The 15,901-nt window shown below is 43.8% G+C and overlaps 6 protein-coding genes across 8 annotated transcripts in view; 3 read left to right on the forward strand and 3 right to left on the reverse strand.

Moving 5' to 3' along the window:
* LOC109534397 (nedd8-activating enzyme E1 regulatory subunit) overlaps positions 1 to 807 on the reverse strand; it is a 70,709-nt gene extending 69,902 nt beyond the window's left edge. The window contains exons 1-3 of the mRNA XM_019900066.2: positions 631 to 807; positions 407 to 571; positions 172 to 354 (exon numbers count right to left, since the gene is read on the reverse strand). Of these exons, the coding sequence (XP_019755625.2) occupies positions 172 to 354; positions 407 to 571; positions 631 to 698 (416 nt within the window). The 5' untranslated portion in view covers positions 699 to 807. The remainder of the gene's footprint in view (positions 1 to 171; positions 355 to 406; positions 572 to 630) is intronic.
* A 2-nt stretch (positions 808 to 809) lies between these two features.
* On the forward strand, positions 810 to 2,503 carry LOC109534411 (surfeit locus protein 1). The gene is made up of 5 exons (XM_019900082.2): positions 810 to 1,054; positions 1,107 to 1,228; positions 1,283 to 1,465; positions 1,523 to 1,696; positions 1,751 to 2,503. The coding sequence occupies exons 1-5, from the start codon at positions 890 to 892 to the stop codon at positions 1,956 to 1,958; spliced, it is 852 nt and encodes a 283-aa protein (XP_019755641.2). The 5' UTR covers positions 810 to 889; the 3' UTR covers positions 1,959 to 2,503.
* LOC109534287 (G-protein-signaling modulator 2) lies at positions 2,097 to 6,286 on the reverse strand. Of its 2 annotated transcripts, none has more exons than XM_019899896.2 (11): positions 6,055 to 6,286; positions 5,337 to 5,569; positions 5,138 to 5,283; positions 4,947 to 5,079; positions 4,656 to 4,895; positions 4,340 to 4,604; positions 4,131 to 4,283; positions 3,854 to 3,998; positions 3,665 to 3,799; positions 3,319 to 3,604; positions 2,097 to 3,260 (listed from the first exon to the last, which is right to left on the reverse strand). In XM_019899896.2, exons 1-11 carry the CDS (start codon positions 6,097 to 6,099, stop codon positions 3,182 to 3,184), a joined length of 1,860 nt encoding a protein of 619 aa, XP_019755455.1. In that variant the 5' UTR covers positions 6,100 to 6,286; the 3' UTR covers positions 2,097 to 3,181. The 2 variants fall into 2 exon arrangements, with proteins under 2 accessions (XP_019755455.1, XP_019755454.1); XM_019899895.2 differs by having other exon boundaries at positions 4,092 to 4,283.
* A 77-nt stretch (positions 6,287 to 6,363) lies between these two features.
* On the forward strand, positions 6,364 to 10,552 carry LOC109534286 (sodium/hydrogen exchanger 8). The gene is made up of 2 exons (XM_019899894.2): positions 6,364 to 8,500; positions 9,709 to 10,552. The coding sequence occupies exons 1-2, from the start codon at positions 6,632 to 6,634 to the stop codon at positions 9,844 to 9,846; spliced, it is 2,007 nt and encodes a 668-aa protein (XP_019755453.1). The 5' UTR covers positions 6,364 to 6,631; the 3' UTR covers positions 9,847 to 10,552.
* Positions 10,494 to 13,021, reverse strand: LOC109534291 (zinc finger protein 501). 2 transcript variants are annotated; one of them, XM_019899902.2, is made up of 8 exons: positions 12,851 to 13,021; positions 12,289 to 12,783; positions 11,832 to 12,237; positions 11,608 to 11,782; positions 11,388 to 11,557; positions 11,074 to 11,335; positions 10,863 to 11,020; positions 10,494 to 10,798 (listed from the first exon to the last, which is right to left on the reverse strand). In XM_019899902.2, exons 2-8 carry the CDS (start codon positions 12,412 to 12,414, stop codon positions 10,614 to 10,616), a joined length of 1,482 nt encoding a protein of 493 aa, XP_019755461.1. In that variant the 5' UTR covers positions 12,415 to 12,783; positions 12,851 to 13,021; the 3' UTR covers positions 10,494 to 10,613. The 2 variants fall into 2 exon arrangements, with proteins under 2 accessions (XP_019755461.1, XP_019755460.1); XM_019899901.2 differs by having other exon boundaries at positions 10,494 to 10,821.
* An 88-nt stretch (positions 13,022 to 13,109) lies between these two features.
* Positions 13,110 to 15,868, forward strand: LOC109534282 (YTH domain-containing protein 1). The gene is made up of 3 exons (XM_019899881.2): positions 13,110 to 14,247; positions 14,978 to 15,148; positions 15,231 to 15,868. The coding sequence occupies exons 1-3, from the start codon at positions 13,268 to 13,270 to the stop codon at positions 15,532 to 15,534; spliced, it is 1,455 nt and encodes a 484-aa protein (XP_019755440.2). The 5' UTR covers positions 13,110 to 13,267; the 3' UTR covers positions 15,535 to 15,868.
* Positions 15,869 to 15,901: the final 33 nt, after the last annotated feature.

Consider the following 15,901-nt stretch of genomic DNA (forward strand, 5'->3'; position numbering starts at 1 on the left):
GCACAGTGGTGTTTGACACGAAACAAAATAACACGAAGTTAGCTTAAATTGCTAGATTTTATGACGTCAGTGTCCGGGACCTTTCGAATGTTGTGTATGTGTGAGAGAGATAGCAATAGTGTGGGCAAATTTTAACTTTTTTCAACGGAAACTTTTTCTGGTGTTACTTACTTTTCGGAAACACCCGTTGCAATCACTAATGTAAAGTTCTTGAAGAAGTTTTGAGTATTCGACAGGATATGTTCGGCAGTTTCATCAATGTAGTCTCCTCTCACATCGGGATTGAGCTCCAACAGGCACTGAGTGGCGATTTGGGCCCTTGGCAAGCCCACAGATTCATATTCCAGAAAAAAGCTAAAAAATCACCTCAATTCAGGAGGTTTTTTGATTGGTTCCTAAACCTCACTTGCATCCGATGTCTTCCTCGGTCACTTTCTCTCCATCTACTATTGTGAAGGAGCCCACTCCGGGCAGGATGAGACTTTTTAAGATTTCGGTGCCCAGAGCGGTGGCGTTGATGAGGCACACTTTGGAGTTTTCCAGCAGTCTTTGCCCATGGTCACCCCACAGCCTAAGAGTGGCAGGAACGAGCAAAATGGGGCACCAAGTTTGACGCAAAAACGCCCTTACCTCAGTTGCCTGTCGTATTTCCTGCTCTTCTCACTCTGTTCCGGCGACTTGGGAACAGGAGAGGACATTTTACTTGGTTCAAGCAGCCCCAAAATGAGCGGATGAATACTTTTAGGAATTTGTCGAATCTGTACGGTTTTGGAAACGAGTCCACTTCTCTTTAGGCGCCTAACCTTGAATTTTCTGACATCTCTTCATGTCTTCATAAACCTAACCCCCGTTTAGTTGCTAAACGTAGGGGCCCCATAAAGTGGTTACAATGAATGCCTCAATTTTGCGTGCCCTGCGGGCACACAAGCCCTGTATATTACAAAACCACATAATTTTTTTCAGCAATGGGGTTTGCTTGAATCAAATCCACCGGCCTGTGTTTCGACAATCCAACAGATCCCCATCAATCGGGGCATACGGTATTTTTATGCTGGTACGACCTGCAGTAACAACTGCTGGTACTGGTTAATTCTTAAATCCTCCAGATTATTCCTGCAGCCTCTTTTGGTCTGGGCGTTTGGCAAGTGCAAAGGAAGACCTGGAAGGAGCAGTTAATTGCCGAAATGACCGATCGTATCGACAGTGCCCCCATTGAGCTGCCTGGAAGGTCAATAAAAGGCTACCCATTGACTGGATTGATAAACTGATTAAAATATTTCAGTTTCGATGAGATACGAGAGCTGGAATACAGACCGGTTAGGGTACGAGGGACGTTTCTTCATGACAAGGAAATTTACATGGGGCCAAGGGGGTTGTTGCAAAAAGACACAGGGGCCAATAATTTTCTCAGTCTAAGTATTCAGGGATACCATGTTATTACACCGTTCAAGCTAGCAGATCGGGAGTAAGTGTGCAGCAACTTGAGCCTATTGAATGCTTGCTAAAAATGCCCAATTCTCAGCCAAACGATCTTGGTCAATAGAGGTTGGGTGCTTAACAGCCGCCTAAAGCGACACACCAGGGCTGACACCCAGATAGAAGGGGTAGTGGATGTGATTGGGCTAGTGAGGCTATCCGAAACTCGACCGAACTTTTCCGTGAAGAATCAAGAAAACACTAATTTGTACTTTTACAGGTAAGTGAGCGCGAGGTGTTTTTCGCAAACGGATTGGAAAATCGAAACTTTCAGAGACCTGGAAGCGATGTGTGCGGCCACAGGGGCTTCGCCGATTTTCCTGGATCAAACAGTCGATTTCAACCTGCCTGGCGGGCCCACTGGCGGACAGACTGTGGTAACGTTACGAAATGAACACCTTTCCTACATTATTACGTGGTTTTCTCTAAGTGCTGCCACTATGTATATGTGGTTAAAACGATACGTTTTTCGGCCTGTTTAGAACTGAATTACCACCCTAGGGCTTTGTTTTGTCAAGAATAACGTCCTCGTAAAAGAGCAAATAGAATAATGTGAATAGTCCGGCTTTTCCAAAAGTCTGTTAGTTTTGGGCAAAGTCAAAAAGTAAAGAAAATCAGCGTTTTGTGGCACCTAWTTTTTTTTATTCATGCGGTATAAAAAATAAAATATACTGAACGAATTAGTAGTAAAATGAATACATAGAATTGGTCAAATGATTTAACAACTTTTGTTAAAACAATATTTTTTCAATATTAGTAGAACATTTCATAAATCATTGGCTGAACATTTCTTTTATGATTTGCAGCAACTGTTCAGTTCAACCTGTATAATTTATTGAACAGCTTCAAAACGGTCCAGGGTTTGGAAGACGTACAATGTGGGTCAAAAAAGAAATGTTTCAGCAGCTAACTACTGCTCTATTTCGCAAAGTCGCCGATAAAATCTATCTAAAAGTGTAAATTGTATAACATCGAGGAACGAATTTGGCGCGAAACGTTGAACATGAATATATCACAATTTACAATACTCGTTTTAAGCCCCTAACGTTAGTCAGATGTCCGAGGAAGTTCTGGAACGAAAAGCTACAAGATTAAGCCAATCTTGTTCAATCAACCGGGAATAAAAAGTGTTTTACTTATTATTTGCTAAATGACCGGGTTGGATTGGCTTCCAATGCAACACTCAGATACGTCTAATATATTAATATAACATCTGGTATAATAACAATTTTTATATACTATATTATTATTTATATACCCTATCTTAATTTTTTAAAATAATTGAAAATCTTGAATTACGAAGAAAAGGGGGCCTAAACTTAGAACAATGCACACAAAAATACAATTTCAAATTAAAGTACAGTATGAAAGTAACAGATTTGGCAGTAACAATGTTGGACAATGAAAGGAGTTAGGCCTGAGCGGCCATTGCTTGAAATTGGCGAGTTTTTCGGGCTTCTAGGCCGTCGTTTAAAAGCTCATCAGTTTCAATATTGGACAATCTTGCTTGCGGAAAGTCTACATTTGGACTAAAAACTCCGCTTTTTGTAGAAAGTGGTTACTTTTCAGCAGTCTTAAAGCTAAACGCAACCCTTCAAGTTCTTTTCTACGAAATAACTGCGTCCCCTTTATATAGATATAGCTTTAACGAATTTACATTAATAATCTTGTACTACATTCAATTCAGAGGTAAGACTCGCTCTGTTTATTTCTTTTTGGGTTGTTTTTTCGAAATAGACAAACCGTTGTCGGATGGCTGGTGAGGAACCGATCCATTAGCAATTCTGCAGCAAAATATGATCCATTCGAAATCAACGCGGTTTTTTAGAGCGCAAAACTCACCTATTGTTAGTTCTAGGTACTGCAGCCCTCTGATCATCCATTCGGCCCGATTGGAATCTCATGATCAAAGAGAAAAAGTCTTCGTCAGGTACCGTGGTCCCCTTTGGCACTGTAGCAGCGGCGCCCCATGTTTCTTCCGCATCTTCAGAGGCAGCGGGCAGCGGTGACCGCTGGTCATCTAAACGTGAATTCTGACACCGCGCCAGTTGGTCCAGGAATTGATCATCTGGCAGGCAGGAATTCGACCGCGACTCGGCGATTCGTTGAAGAGAAGTCGATTGCAAACCTGCCACAATTCGCATCGCAACAGTTCAAACATTCCGCAGTTTTCATCGCGCTTTAGTACCTGGTAAATTGGGCAAAGCCACCCTCTGTTCGTCCATCCTTTTGCTCTGCATGCCGGATATCAAATCAAACAGATCTTCTGGCCGGTCGTTCTTCGGAAGATTAACCCTATTCAGGTTCTCCTTGTCATCTAAAGCTGCAAAATCGGTGAGTAAATCAATTGGGTTTTACAACCGCCCGCTCTAAGCACCTTTAACCGATAAGGAACATCTCTGGTCGTCCATGCGCTTTGACTGGAACCGCGACAACAGATCGAAGAATGAGTCTTCATCTTCGTTCTTCAGTTTCGGGGCTGATTTACTTTGCGCTGCCGCATTCTTTGCGTCCGGTGTCAGCTGGTATAAGTGGAAGTAAATATTGCAATACATATGTAATAAATATAGAAAACCAAACACTTGAAGCGCAACACAAAACACAAAAGCAACTACCTTAATAAGACTAAGCTGTTCCATGCTTTCACGTCTCACCCTGTGTAAGCGATCTCGGCTAGTATCAGGTTTAACTGGCGTTTTCATTGGCGGCACTTCATCGGCAGCCTCTGGGCTGTCTGGGAGATTCAGCACTCTCTTCAAGTCGGCGATGTTCATTTTGGCCGTGGCCTCCCCCATCGGATCGCTAATCTATAGACAGTCATTAGCTGTTTTCCCCATAGACTTTGGCGGTGAACACAAACTACCTCTTTGCTAATTTCCAAATGATTTCTAGCGAAACTGAGCGCCTTTTCGTGGTGTCCTAACGAGGCATGGGCATTGCCCAAAGACCAACAGGCCCTACCTTCTCCCACCCGGTCATTCAAGGTCTGAGCTATCAGTAAGTGCCTCAAATGGTACTCGATGGCAGTTTCGTAGTTCCTCAATAGCGTGTAGGTGTTGCCCAAGCTGTAGCAGGCCTGCGCTTCGATGGCTTGATCGCCTAGTTCTTGGGCTAGCGCCAAAGTGCGCCTGGAGGAACAGCGGTTAATAGATGCGTTAAAGAAAAATTGGTATTAGTACTTGTAGTGGTGTGCGGCTTCTTCAAAGCGCCCCATAAAAATATGGGAATTTCCCAGATTGCTGTGCGCCCTTCGCTCAGCTGCTTTGTCCCCGAATTGCCGGGCTATGGACAGTCTTTCCTCATGGTAGTGGATGGCTTGGCCGAAATCTCCCAGCAGATAGAAGGTATTGCCTAAGTTCCCACATGCCCTCCCCTGGGCGGCCACGTCTCCCAAGTCCCTCATTAGTGCCAGGTTTTCCCTGCAAGAATTCCCATTCAATAACGGCGCCTTTAGAGTGCAAAGCCCCTACTCATAGTAAGAGACTGCTTCTTGAAGACACTCCTTTACTTCATCGGAAAACTCGCCAGGGTCCTTCTGGCCCACTCTTCCGATGTGCTTCCCTTTGGCATGGCAAACGTTCCCTAAATTGTATAACGCTCTGCCTGCAATGAAACTCATCTTAAATATTGTCAGGATATATTCAGATAAATCCCCCAGTACCTTCACTAAGCTTATCGTCCAGCTCTCTGGAGAGTTCGAGGTGCCGTTTGCAGCACACCAGGGCTTCATCGAACTTGCCCATCACTTTCAAAGTGTTGCCCAAGTTGCCCGAAGACTTCGCCTCCCCCAGTTTGTCGCCCATGGTTCTAAAAATACCCATATGAGAATCGCCTTCCATTCTACGCCTCGAGCTGGTTACCTGGCCAATGTCAGATCATGCTTATGGTACTGCATGGCTTTATTGTAGTCCCCAAGGTAGAAATAGGCGTTTCCCAATTGCGAGTAAATGGCGCTTAGGGTTCGCAAGTCATCAGTCCCAGCCTGTATGGCTGCCTGGAAAAAGGCCACTCCAGCTCGACAGTCTCCTGCTTTGCACAGTCTTTCGCCTTCAAGGGCTAATTCGAGGCACATGTTACTTGAGCCGTCGTAATCCTGAATAGAATGCCATTTAAATTGGTTTCTGATCTTTGAAACTGAAATTTGTTTTTCTAGATGAAGCAAGGAGTTTGCCCATAGCTGATATCTTTGCGATAGAATGGTGAACTTGGACAGAGAAACATATCTGCTGTGCTTACGCAACATGTAAGTCTACTAGTTAAGTTTGTTATATGTTTGATGAGCGAAAGAGCCACTGTAACATTCACCCAGCTCTCAATTACGTTAAATGAACCAACTGAAGGGTTGAATGTTGGGTTAAGGGGGTTGTTGACAAGCCCTTGTTTGTTCAATGTCCAAACGAGTATGTGCGGAGAACAATTTACATCTTTTAGTTAATGCTAATTAATTGAATGTGCGTCAAATAGTGCATTACCACCGTCACTGTACCATTATGGTACTAGTAATGACTAATGAACTGTATGAATTCAAGGAATTTTAATAATGGGAGTGGAAGACGTGACGAAATTAATCAGTCTTACCTGCACGACTTTTTGTATACTCTCCTGGCTTGCGGTCACTGACATGATGAAAAACTGCCCTTTGGTCACTTTCACTTGATGAAAACTGCACTTTCAAAACCCTTTAAGCATTTTTTAAAACATAAACAAATCCTCAACTTCCACACTAACATCAAATGAATGTCATCGTCACTGTCAACACAAACTGACTTCACCGCTGCTGAATAGAGATGTTCTTCGATAGCCACAGGGGCGTGATTCAAACGGCCAGTGAGACAGAAAGAGACAAAACATCGGTAAACGTCGATTGCCAAACGTGTGCTGGTAAAGTAGCAAGCCGTTGTCGTGGTTACCGCTTAAAAAAGCGGACATAACCAATAGTTGACAGCTGTGGTTGACAGTGATACCAGAGTGATACTTGCAAATGAGTGACAGTTGACTAACATGTCAAGGCCCAGTGCTTTATTTTTCTATTAAAATCCAGCTAATTGGATGGAGCTGATTGTAAATAGTGTACTATCGAGCGGTTAACAGCGCATATAAAATTGCACAACTATTTTTAGTCGTCGTCTAAAACATAGCCACGTTGTCTGCCATCATGGAAAGGCGCCAGTTTTTGGCCTTCACCACTATTTGCTTCATTCTGTTCTGGAACATTGCCTCGCTTCAAAACACTAGTGTCGTAGTCGGGCACACTAATGCTACAGTGCCGGTAGTAGCTGGTAATCTCAGCGTGCCAGTTGTTGCAGTGAATTCAAGTGACAGTAGTGCTGTGCCTGGAAATGTGTCTAGTAAAAGTGGACAGCCCACAGTTCCAACCCCCGTAGGGGCTGATGGGTTGCTGCCAGTCAGTACTGCCACATCCACCCGAAATGAGGGAGTAGAGCTGAATACTACTGCTGTATTGCCTGAAGCGAATGCCACCAAGATCAACGTGACCTCAACAACGCAATCCGTGGATCCAGTGCTACCGGATAAAGAGGCTGCAGAAGATGAGCACAACAGCTCCATGGCCATTTTCTTCGTGCTTTGCGTGCTGGCATTGGGTATATTGCTAATTCATCTCATGCTCCAAACAGGGTTCCAGTATGTGCCCGAAAGTATCGTCATCGTGTTCTTGGGGGCTTTGATCGGTCTAACAATGAGCGCTCTGTCGAACAGAAACATCAGCAACTGGAGAAAGGAGGAGGCTTTTTCACCAACGGCGTTTTTCTTGATCCTCCTGCCGCCCATTATCTTTGAGTCCGGCTACAACTTGCACAAAGGGAACTTCTTTCAAAACATCGGCTCTATTCTAGTGTTTGCCATTGTTGGCACTACAATTTCCGCTTTTGTTATCGGGTTTGGCATCTATTTCTTAGGGCTGGCTGAAGTGGTTTACCAGCTCAGCTTTGTAGAGTCGTTTGCTTTCGGTTCCTTAATCTCAGCAGTTGATCCTGTGGCGACTGTAGCGATTTTTCACGCTCTCAACGTGGATCCCATCTTGAACATGCTGGTGTTTGGCGAAAGCATACTAAATGACGCCATTGCCATTGTTTTAACCACTGCTGTCCTTGAGTCCAACAACCCCTTAATGAGCACGGGAGAAGCGATCATTTTAGGCATTGAGAACTTTTGTCTCATGTTCTTTGCCTCGGCAGGCATCGGAGTGATTTTCGCGCTTGTCAGCGCCTTGCTCTTAAAGCATGTGGATCTCAGGAAAAACCCGTCATTGGAATTCGGAATGATGCTGGTTTTCACCTATGCGCCGTATGTATTAGCTGAAGGCATCCATCTTTCAGGAATCATGGCCATTCTATTCTGCGGCATTGTAATGTCGCACTACACCCATTTCAACCTATCCACTGTTACTCAAATTACCATGCAGCAAACCCTGAGAACTCTGGCCTTTATTGCTGAAACCTGCGTCTTTGCCTATCTAGGCCTAGCCCTGTTCAGCTTCAAGCATCGAGTGGAACCGGCCTTTATCGTCTGGAGCCTGATTCTTTGTCTAATTGGGCGGGCTTGCAATATCTTCCCATTGGCCATTCTGGTCAATCGGTTCCGCGAGCACCAAATTACGAAGAAAATGATGTTTATCATGTGGTTCAGCGGTTTGCGCGGGGCCATCTCATACGCACTATCGCTCCATTTGAACTTCAGTGACGAGACGAGGCACGTTATCATCACCACCACTTTGATCATTGTGCTGTTCACCACCTTGATATTTGGCGGGTCCACCATGCCTCTGTTGAAGTTCATGCAGGCGACGAAAAATCCGGCCAAGAGGCAGAAAAAACGGAAGAGGGACCGCGAGGTGACGCTGAGTAAAACGAGGGAATGGGGCCAGGCTTTGGATTCTGAACATCTATCTGAAACAACCGAGGGCGAGATGGAGGTGTCCTTTGTTTCGGCCAGAATTAAGGGATTTGCCAAGTACGATCTCAAGTACCTGATACCCTTTTTCACCAGGAGGTTCACACAACAGGTGAGTGTCAAAGAGGCGCGGATCGGACTGATCGAAATGATGCAAATTAAAATGTGCCTTGGGTACGTATCGGACGCATCTTAAGGATGCACACATCCGATTCTAATGTATGTGCGTAGTAAATAGTCATTTGCATCCGTTCCGTTCGTTCGATTCGATCAAAAGCGCGCTTATCTTAATCTGAATTTCAGTGGGTCCGGGGAGTGCAGTATAAATGTGGATTTTGATAAAAATTTGTCCTTTTTTGCTACATTTTCTAATCATGTCGCATTCACCTTTTCGTTTAGAGTTTTGCCAACGCTCGAAGGCTCTTTAACTTTGAAGTGAACAGCTCGAGTGCAAGCGAGTAAAAACATGATCGTTTATCTCTCCCACTCCCTTACTATAGTTCTGGGTGACGTATTAACCTCAAACGTCTTTATAGTTTCTATATATTCACTCAGTTTGTATTTCATTAAAATGTCTCTAAACCCTCAATGTATGGCAATTAACAATGTGGTGTCGTGCTGCTATGTGGCCCTGACAATTCTGTGGCTAAAATCGACAAGTTCCCTCTACCAGATTGGTGACTTCAGAGAAACTTACTTGCAATCGTTCTTGATCACTGCTGAAGTGCTCAAGTACCTGGCCTTTGGGTTCTACGCCCCGAGCGCGCCAAAGAAACCTGATAGCAAGGACAGCAAAAGGCCTGGATGGTTTAAGAGCACCTTTACAATCCTGAGCGAAGTGCTGACTTTCTACATTGTGGCCGTACTCTTCGGGGCTCCATTCTTGTCCAAACAGCACGAGAATCTCACCTTTGCCATCACTATGACCGTTCTGGTGGTACTGCCCTGTTGCTTGTACATGGGCACTGACAAATCTGTAGTTGTGCTGTTATCGTTGATTTCCCCAGCTGGGAACGACCAATTAAAGCCGTTCTTTAGAATCAGCCAGTTTACGTGTTTGGGGGCTTGGCTGGGGGCCATTGTTGTCCCTCTGGACTGGAACAAGCCGTATCAGGTCTGGCCCATTCCCGCAATTCTCGGGGCCCTTGCTGGCTACTTTTTTGGCCATTTATTTCTGCTTAGTACTTATTTACTACAGAAGAAATTTACAAAGCGAACCTTGAAGTCGCAGTGTTGATAGGTACTTGGTTCTTTGTTTGGCATCTTTCCAGACTAAAGTCGTTTAATTCAGAAATGACTTATCAGGCAATAATGTTTTAGGAACTAAAGGATTGCAAAAGCCAAATGACCGACCTAACTAACCAATGGTACCAAGCCATTAGGATATCGCCAGACCAATCAGACGAGGAGACGGGCTGCGCCACTGGAAGGTCCAGTATATCCAGCATAGTTCGCTGACCGTCTTCAAAGTGCAATTCCGAAAAATTACCATTGGTTGCATGTTAGGATCCCTTATGAATAAAGTAAGCTCTTTCATTATTTTCCATTTTGAGTCGTTTGCGAACGGCGTGCCAAAAATCAAGTTAGTAATTTTAGATAATTCGACAAAAAAGCAGTTTGTTAACTAGTCTGGTTGGTTAAGGTGGGCCAGACTTTAATCCCCAACAACCTAATTGCATTTGAATCAAGGTACATGTTGTAGATAAGGTGATATTCATTCTGTGTTATTTAGTTGTGGTATTCTTTAAACTTAGGCGCACTAGTTGATTGGAAAAAAATAAGCGAACAGCGGGGGTCTGTTGAGTTACGAGCTTAACGCTCCAAAGTACTTATCTATTTACATTTTTACATATACTTATCTATTTATTTAATAGTTAATTTCAAATCGCCAAAAAATACCTTGGTTTAGATCAATGTTTTGAGCAGCTACCACGGGTATTGCATGAACCGTTGATAGTATTATTTTTGCGTTGTTTGCACACCATCCAAAGAAACTTCATCAACAGCCTTTTTAATCAGTATCAACATGAACTAGTCAATGGATGTGGCACAAATTGGACGTTTTAAAAATTGGATTAGGACTGTTTGTGATAAATTTCGAAACGTTGGAGTTGAAAATGTTTTATTTAATAATATGTTGCTTTAAATAAAAAGTGTTAATATATGCAGCCCATTGACTCGTCCTGCACACATCCAGTCCTTCTGCAAACTCCCTTTAAAATTGCTTAGTTTTTAAGGTCTTTGTGCTGCTTTCTTTTGTGCGCATATAGTGAAGTGTGATGCACAAAGGATTTATCACAGTCTGTACAGCTATAGGTTTTCTTTCCTGCGTGTGAGTCTTTGTGCACTTGGAGCGCTTTGTTGTTGTAAAAGGGCTTTGAGCAAATGTCACATATGTAGTTTTTCTCTCCTGCAACATGGAATAATCGCGATCTAGTCGGAGCATGATTTACTGAGTTCAAATATTCGATTACCTGTATGGGTTTTCACATGCTCAGTCAAGTGCGAGCTCATTTTGTATGTTTTTCCGCATAACGTGCAAGCATAGGGCTTTTCCCCAGTGTGGCTCCTCATGTGAATCGTTAAATAGCTGGTTCTTTTGAACCTTTTGCCACAAACCTTGCATTCGAACCTTAAATAAGGAATCAATGTTGGTTTGGTGTGGACCCAATAGCTTAGACGAACCTTTTATGGTCTGAATGTGTCAGCATGTGGGCGTTCAGAACGGACGCGGAAACAAACGACGTGAAACACTGGCGACAAGAGTAGGGCTTTTCTCCCGTATGCTGTCGCATGTGGATCTTCAAGTTATGGGCGTAGATGAACGTCTTGCCGCACATACTGCACATGTGATCGCGCTCCATTGTATGGGTTTTTAGGTGTAGTTTCAAGTTGAACTTGTGGCCAAACCCCTTTAGGCAAATTGAGCATTTATATGGGCGCTCTCCTGGAATTTTCGCAATGTTAGAGAACTATTTGGGCCCCAACTGCGGCCCAACCTGTGTGCGATTTTAAGTGAACCGCCAAATATCGCGAATCTCTGAAGGATTTGCTACAAACGTGACAAACTGCCGGCCTTTCCCCAGTGTGTATTCTCATGTGAACCAGCTTTTGTTGTCGGTACTTGAACCATTTGCCGCATTCCTCGCATTGCAGTTTAGGGACTTGACTGGAAAATGCTTCTTAGTAGGTTTGGTGATCAATTTTTCTTGTGCTTACAGGTGATATTTCAAATGGGCCTTTAATTGCTTTGTCGTAGCGTAAACCGAGCTGGATCCTTTGGGGCATAGATGGCAGTAATTTGAACCATCCTGGGGGTGATAGTCTTTTAAGTGCGCCTCTAGGCTGGTGTCCAGATTACATTGGCAATGGTCGCACCATTCTCTTGTGATGACTGAAATTTACAGCGTCAATTTTAAGGTTTAGTGATTGGGATGGCAGACCTTCTAAAGGTGCCTGTTCAGTGATCTCTTCAGCCTCAACGGGTGACTCTTCTGAATCCCCAACTTCGAGCATTTTGGCGTTGGCTGCATTTTCATGGGTTTGTTGGCTGTTGTAAATTCCCAAAGGGATCAGAGTTTTGTAATTGCACACAATCTCTAACTTGCCCTTCCTAGCTGGTTTCGCTTGTGTAAACAATTGGTTTGTGTGGAATGTTTCCTTATTATCTGCGAGGAGCGTTTGCTCAGTTACTTCAAGAATGGTCTTTTTATTTTCCTTGCTAAGGGCCAGCGCGGTTTTAAGGGCACAGTCATTGGCCTCGCAGATGAGTTTGAAATTGTGAAATTCCATTGCCTTGTCTAAGCAGTTTAAGCAAACGTTTTCCGGTAAAAAGTCGCCCATTTCGAGCTAAAAACACTGTCGTTGCGAGCCTCCTTTTTATACGAATAGAAAACTTACCACTATTGAAGTGATTTTTGAAATTGGGCCCAAAGCTTCAGAGAGGAATACATTCGTCAGGCTATCGTCTTCCTTGAGACACAGTCTGCATATTTTGTTAAACTCCGCCACTTGTAAGATGGGCATTGTTTGGCTGATTTTTGAGAAAAATAACCTAGAAGTTTGACGTTGTGTTGAGGATTTGAGGGTAAGGTTGATTGCCTATGTTAACCCATTTCTGTTTATGTATAAATGGGTGGGTTTTACTCATTCATTCATGGGAATTTGGACCCAACATAAACTTGACTCATAAACTAAATTATATATTTAGAGTAGGTATCTTTTAAACATCGCATAAATCTTGCTTGATAGTCCATTACTAATTACTTGGTTGGTACTGGTCTGGGTGTGTACTCATAAAACTCATACAACAATTCCGGACTAATTCGACTGCTTTAAGCACAACGATGTGGTTAAAGATGCCAGTAAACAAGCAAAATAGAAGTAACATACAATCTAAGGGTTCTGTTAAGAAATGGGCTGTTTTTCGGTTAATCTAGAATAATTAAGCAGAAAAGGATACGGAACAAGTGCTGTTCCCAAGTCTCCACCATGAACAGCTCAGTTACAATCAAATAGCGCATATACCAGTATTTTATTTGTTTTTTCACTTCCATTTTTAGTCCGCTTCTACTGCAAACTTTAACCTAAAAAATGTTCTTGGTTACACTAGGTCTTGTTGGTTGCCGAAAAGCTGCAAAAACATGCTGTTGACGCCACTTTATTTAGGGACTTTTGCTCCCTTTGGTTCCTGGCACGCATTGTCAGCTATGATTGTCAGCATCTGCCACTTTGACATTGTGCTGTTTTGTTTAATATCAAACGCGATTTTTGCTAGAAAAATCGTCGATTTCCTGATAAAATTAGTTTAATTCCAGTGCGGTTAGGTCCAGTAGCATGTAAGAAGGGTCTCAAGATAATCCACTGCAGTGCTGGCTCTATGATGGACTCGCTGTCGTCCAGGAAGAATGGCAATGCAGATCCGGAAAACCTGAACCTCAGCTTGGATATGGGGGACGAAATCAAACTGGAAGAGGTGAATTACGAGAGCGACATATCGTCGTCCAGTTCGGAATCGTCTAGTGCCCCCAGTATTAGTTCGGCGAGTTCAAATTCGTCAGACAAGGGGCGTCATGGGCGCCACAAGAATACGCGCCCCGACAAGAGCCCCTCGCCGGCGGTAAGACGAGAACGGCCCAAGGATGCCAAGTCCAAATATGACTACTTAACGAAGCTGAACTACTTATTTCGCGACGCCCGGTTCTTCGTCATTAAATCTAACAATGCCGAAAATATCACGCTGTCGAAGGCCAAAGGAGTCTGGTCCACTCTGCCCCAGAACGAGGCCAATTTGAACCAGGCCTGGCGAGAGTCCCGAAACGTGCTTCTCATCTTCTCGGTGAAAGAAAGTGGAAAATTTGCAGGCTTTGCCCGCCTGAATGGGGAGTCACGTCATGATATTCCATCAATTTCCTGGGTGCTTCCTGCCGGTCTATCGTCTAGGGCTTTAGGCGGAGTCTTTAAAGTCGACTGGATTTGTCGCAAAGAGCTCCCGTTTTCCAGCACCATGCATTTGTACAATCCTTGGAATGATGGAAAACCCGTGAAAATCGGCCGAGATGGGCAAGAGATTGAGCCGCGAGTAGCTGAAGAACTGTGCCGTCTGTTTGCAGAAGATGAAGGCATTGAGATTTCGCCTATCCTGAGACTGGCCAAGGAGGCCTCGAAGAAACTGGGACTTAGAGGCAAGGACGGCAATCGGCACGTCAAGGCCCGAATGCCCATTTCTGCACGAACCCCCTTTGCATTCAGAGGAGGCCGCGGAGGATCCTCCTATTCCAGGAGGAAATTCTTTTTATCGAATAGAGCGTTAAATTCAACAAATTATCGGCGCTCAGCCTCACCTAGACCGAGGGACAGGTAAGTGTGGCAACAGCATTTTATCCCCAACTTTGACCACCAGTTTAGTTTACTGCAACAGTGAACAGCTGTGTGATTTTTAGACTTACGAACATTGTGGTGATACAAACATTTCTCTCTTCTCGTAAAATGGTGTGTGTTGGACTTTCTGGGGGAGGGGGTAATTTCAAGAACTTTTTCAATTGTTTCACACATACGAACTGTGAGGTAAATGTTCAATTCAATTGTCCCTAAGCATTCAAGGATGGGTAAGTGTGTAGAAAGTGTGCCTATCTAGATACTTATTGGCGTTCAACAGTTTCTAGTGTCTGTTTTATTTTTCGTCAAGTTTAAGGCCTTGCTCTTACACACAATTTACTCTATTGACAAGGTTGCTTCTCATCTAGGATCTCAGGCTGCGATCTAATCAAGTGTTCCTTCATTCATTTGCTTTCAATTTTCAAGTTGTTTAAGCTGGCTTTTGTGGCCGTTGGAAACTGATGAGTTTTTCTTCGGGCCTTCACACAGTGATGAATTGGAATGTCTTCCAGACGTTTCTTGCTTGCATCGTTAGGTGTGATTGGCTCGAACTGTTGAACTCACTTCTATGCTTGCCTGCAAACGTCAGGAAGGAATTCTATTTAAACTGTGTATGAGCCATTGAACCTGAGCTCCGGCAATTCCGACTCTAAGAACTTGATAAGAGCAACCTTACTTTGGAGTGGATTTGAAGCTAATTTGTGGCTTTTAGGTATCATCCCTATTATGATAGAGAGTCGCCTCGGCCGTATACGGCAGCTGCCGCTGAGGCCTACGTTGCTGATTACATGAGAACCATGCAACATCAGCTACCTCCGTTACCATATGTACCTCCACCCGGATTGTATTCATCTAGCTATGAACCAATTCCGGCTCCTGCAAGGTAAATTGCTGAGAAGTGACTTAATTTTCAAACTCTTGGTAAGTCAATTGGACTGCTTGGAAATAATTTTGATTACTTCTAGATATTACGATGGGCTTTCAATAGGAGATTACCCGACCGCTAGGATTGCCCCCTATCAAGATAAGAGGAGCTACGATCGAACAGTGGAGGATTTCATTTGGAAGAATAAAGAGAGACGCTCGTCGAGGGAAAGAGAGTATTCGAGAGAGCGGTCCCGGTCCAGAGATCGATCCCGAGGTCAATCGCGAGAAAGAGAGCGTTTGAGGGAGCGCGAGCGGGAAAGGGAGCGAGCCCGTGAGCGCGAAAGGGAGCGCCAGAGACTGAGGGAAAAGGACTCGCGCTATCGCTACCGAGACAGACGGTAGATAATCAGAACTTGCTGACTAGATGCCCTAATGCTGTTATAGTATGAGGGTAGGGAGGGGACTCGGGTCTTCTAAACCAAGAAGAGTATACTATTTGATAATGCTGTTAAGTTCTTCAGTTTGTATTTGCTTGTGTTTTCCATGTAAATACGCGCTCTAGGAGCCTGATCTTTTTTTTTACACTCACCACACGGCTAGACACAATTGTTCATTTTATAAAATGTATGGCGTTTAATACTCAAGGCCAATTGCAGCGTAATGTTACATACCCATAAATTGGTCATTTGAGATGATTTCTGGACGTGCAAAATTGCAATAAATGACTTGAAATGGCCTTTTTGCAATTGTTATTCGCCTTAACCCAAAC

The sequence above is a fragment of the Dendroctonus ponderosae genome, unplaced genomic scaffold (genome assembly GCF_020466585.1).
Source record: "Dendroctonus ponderosae isolate FM_Combo_2020 unplaced genomic scaffold, Dpon_F_20191213v2 Dpon_F_20191213_8, whole genome shotgun sequence".
Taxonomy (NCBI): domain Eukaryota; kingdom Metazoa; phylum Arthropoda; class Insecta; order Coleoptera; family Curculionidae; genus Dendroctonus; species Dendroctonus ponderosae.